Here is a 2,616-nt window from a genome sequence, read left to right as displayed (position 1 = left end):
TCCAACTTTTTTTTCAACTGCAGTAAAAGAGCATGGAGGGAACAATCGTTGAAATGGCAGTTATGAGGAGCTGCAGAGATTAGTGTCCTCTTTAAATCTGGACTCGAGACACTATGAAAACCAGAATTAATAAAAGGAAGCAATATAAAACAATCATAACAAATCAGTGGAACAAGCTGCTGTGGTCACATGAGACCGAAACTGAGGCTACATACAAAACGAGAACACATCAGCGCCTTTAGATGATGAAACACGATCGCGATAGTGTCATGCTGTGCTGTCACCATTTTTTTCATATACTAAACTTATTTTAAATATTCATTATTATTATCTTTAATTATGTGTGTTAACTTTCTGCCTTAGCAATGTACTTTTCTTTTCCTTTATTTTCCCACTAATGGCTCTTTGCATTGTCTTCCTACAGAAATACGCTGAACAGATAAAGTTACTTTACTTCCAAACACATGGTCTTATAATAAAACACTTAAGCTCACCATCAAGAGTAACAAAAAACAAGGAGTAAAACACAAGAATTCGACTGGGTGCCTTAGTTTAATGGGAAAGCCTTTTGTATGCTAACAGACTGAGGGTTACCTAAGTGCAATTAAGGGATCTGTTATCACATTGCATCAACATAGTTTTGTTCGACATGCTTGTTTAAGAATAAGTGAATACTAACCAGAGGCCATGGGGTGGCGGGTTCCTTCAGGTTATTTAGAGACCCGGCCTCGTTTCTCTTCTCATGCTCTGCAGGCTGAGATGAACAGCAGTCTGATCCACGTCTCAGCTGTAAAGGAACAGAAAAGACCGTACAACATTCCACATAAGAAAGCAGTTCGACCAAATCTACCAGAACAGATGCAAATCTGAAGAAAAAAGGAAAATGAAACTGAAAGGGTAAAAGCTGTTTGTTTTTTTTATTAAGTAAAATATATAAATAAAACCAGCATGTTTATGTTTCAAACCATTAGAGCACAAAAATGATTTGAATGTTTTTCTCTATGAGCTCATCATTCTGTGCTTCCTCCTCCAGCTCAAATTGCCCGGAGAGAAGATGACTTCACTTTTGGGCTCACAAATGCAGTGAAACTACAAAAAGGAGAAGGAAGCCTTAAAGGGGAATTTTCCGCCCTTGAAACACGTCACACCACAGTTCAAACTGTCCCAGATTACACAGCTTTAATATTCAGCCTTTTATTTGTGTGATTGCATCATTACTCAGTCTGAGTGGGTGAGCCCACATTCCCTAACCGAGACATGGATCAGTGTGGTAGAGCTGGGTATGAATTCAGATTTCCTAAATCAATCGGCTCTATGCACAACTCCATTACTTCCTGAACTGAGGCAGCTCTTTTGTTTCCTGTTTTTCATTACCGGATGAACCGATTGATCCAGGTGTGTCTGAATATGGTTACTGAGGTCAGGCATACCTGGATTAATTAGTTCATCCAGTAGAAAAACAGAGGAAACAAAGAAGCTTCCTTAAGTTCAGGAATCAGTGGAGTTGTGCATAGAGCCCATTGGATTTAAGCCTGATTTAATTCCATTTACGATTCAATTTAAATGCTTTGCGATTCAGTTAAGGATACCCCCTGTTACCAACTTTGATATGGATGACATTCTCAAAAGATCTAATACCGCCAACGGTGGAAACTACTACTAACTTGGTGTATTAGTAAAATATTAATATTTACATTAAGAATGAAACCAACTGCAGCTTATTTAATAACGTGATTTCAATTCAACATAACCTGACAAAAACAAAGCTATCAAACCCTGGTATGGACTGTCGGAGAACGGGAGCACGCAGCATAAATCTGGGTCAATTTGAACAGAAGCGTACTGATGACATCACCACACGCTCAGCTCGTCTAGAGCTGCATTTCACCTCCTGTTATTAATAGACTATGGATAAAAATAAATTCTTACTTTTTTCATTTAGTGGGGGGGATAATAATGAACAAATAAAGCAAAAACCTGCCATCAAAGCCAGCGGTCCTTCACACATGGCTATGCAGAGAGAGGGCCGCTTCAGACGGGCTAACATTAGCCCTGGCTGCCGCGGTCCTCTCAACTTCTGAATTCTTTTTTTAAATTACGCATTAAATCGGTAAATGCGCCATATAGTGATGTTTAAAAGTCTTAATTTATCTTAAAAACTTCTTTTATAGAACAACAGAAAAGATAACTTTTAATTTAATACTCTGAGCTCTGTGAGCGCCCTTTTGGAAGCTGCTGCTTCCGCAGTGCATGCTGGGACAGCTGTCAATCTCAAGAAGGGGTACAAAAACAAGGTCCGGGGACTTTTTCCGTTCTCTGCCTTTTTGTTTTTGTGAAATGGAGCAGCACTAGGGAGTACATGAGAACGCACAAGTACACACATTGAGAAATGGCCATGGAAAGCTTCTTGACTGACCTTTGACCTCTTGATCTCCAGCACAGCCTCCAGGAACTCTATCTCATCGAATCGCCTCACCATCGGCTCCAGCTCAATTAAACACTCTAAAAAAAAAAACAATGAAACCAGAAACGTCAGATACTTTTTAGTGCTCTTATAACACACTTAAAGGAATAGTACACCCAAAACATGATTAGCCTTCATTTTCTACTCACCCC

At 39.3% G+C, this 2,616-nt stretch overlaps 1 protein-coding gene across 1 annotated transcript in view; it reads right to left on the bottom strand.

Moving 5' to 3' along the window:
• ripk2 (receptor interacting serine/threonine kinase 2) overlaps positions 1-2,616 on the bottom strand; it is a 24,423-nt gene that overhangs the window by 8,483 nt on the left and 13,324 nt on the right. Inside the window, exons 6-7 of the mRNA XM_015393119.1 lie at positions 2,417-2,502; positions 680-787 (exon numbers count right to left, since the gene is read on the bottom strand). Coding sequence (XP_015248605.1) covers positions 680-787; positions 2,417-2,502 — 194 coding nt within the window. The remainder of the gene's footprint in view (positions 1-679; positions 788-2,416; positions 2,503-2,616) is intronic.

Source organism: Cyprinodon variegatus, unplaced genomic scaffold (genome assembly GCF_000732505.1).
Source record: "Cyprinodon variegatus isolate N-32 unplaced genomic scaffold, C_variegatus-1.0 Scaffold625, whole genome shotgun sequence".
NCBI lineage: Eukaryota > Metazoa > Chordata > Actinopteri > Cyprinodontiformes > Cyprinodontidae > Cyprinodon > Cyprinodon variegatus.
Note: the sequence above shows the minus strand (reverse complement) of the source record. Positions and strands in the feature narration are given on the sequence as shown.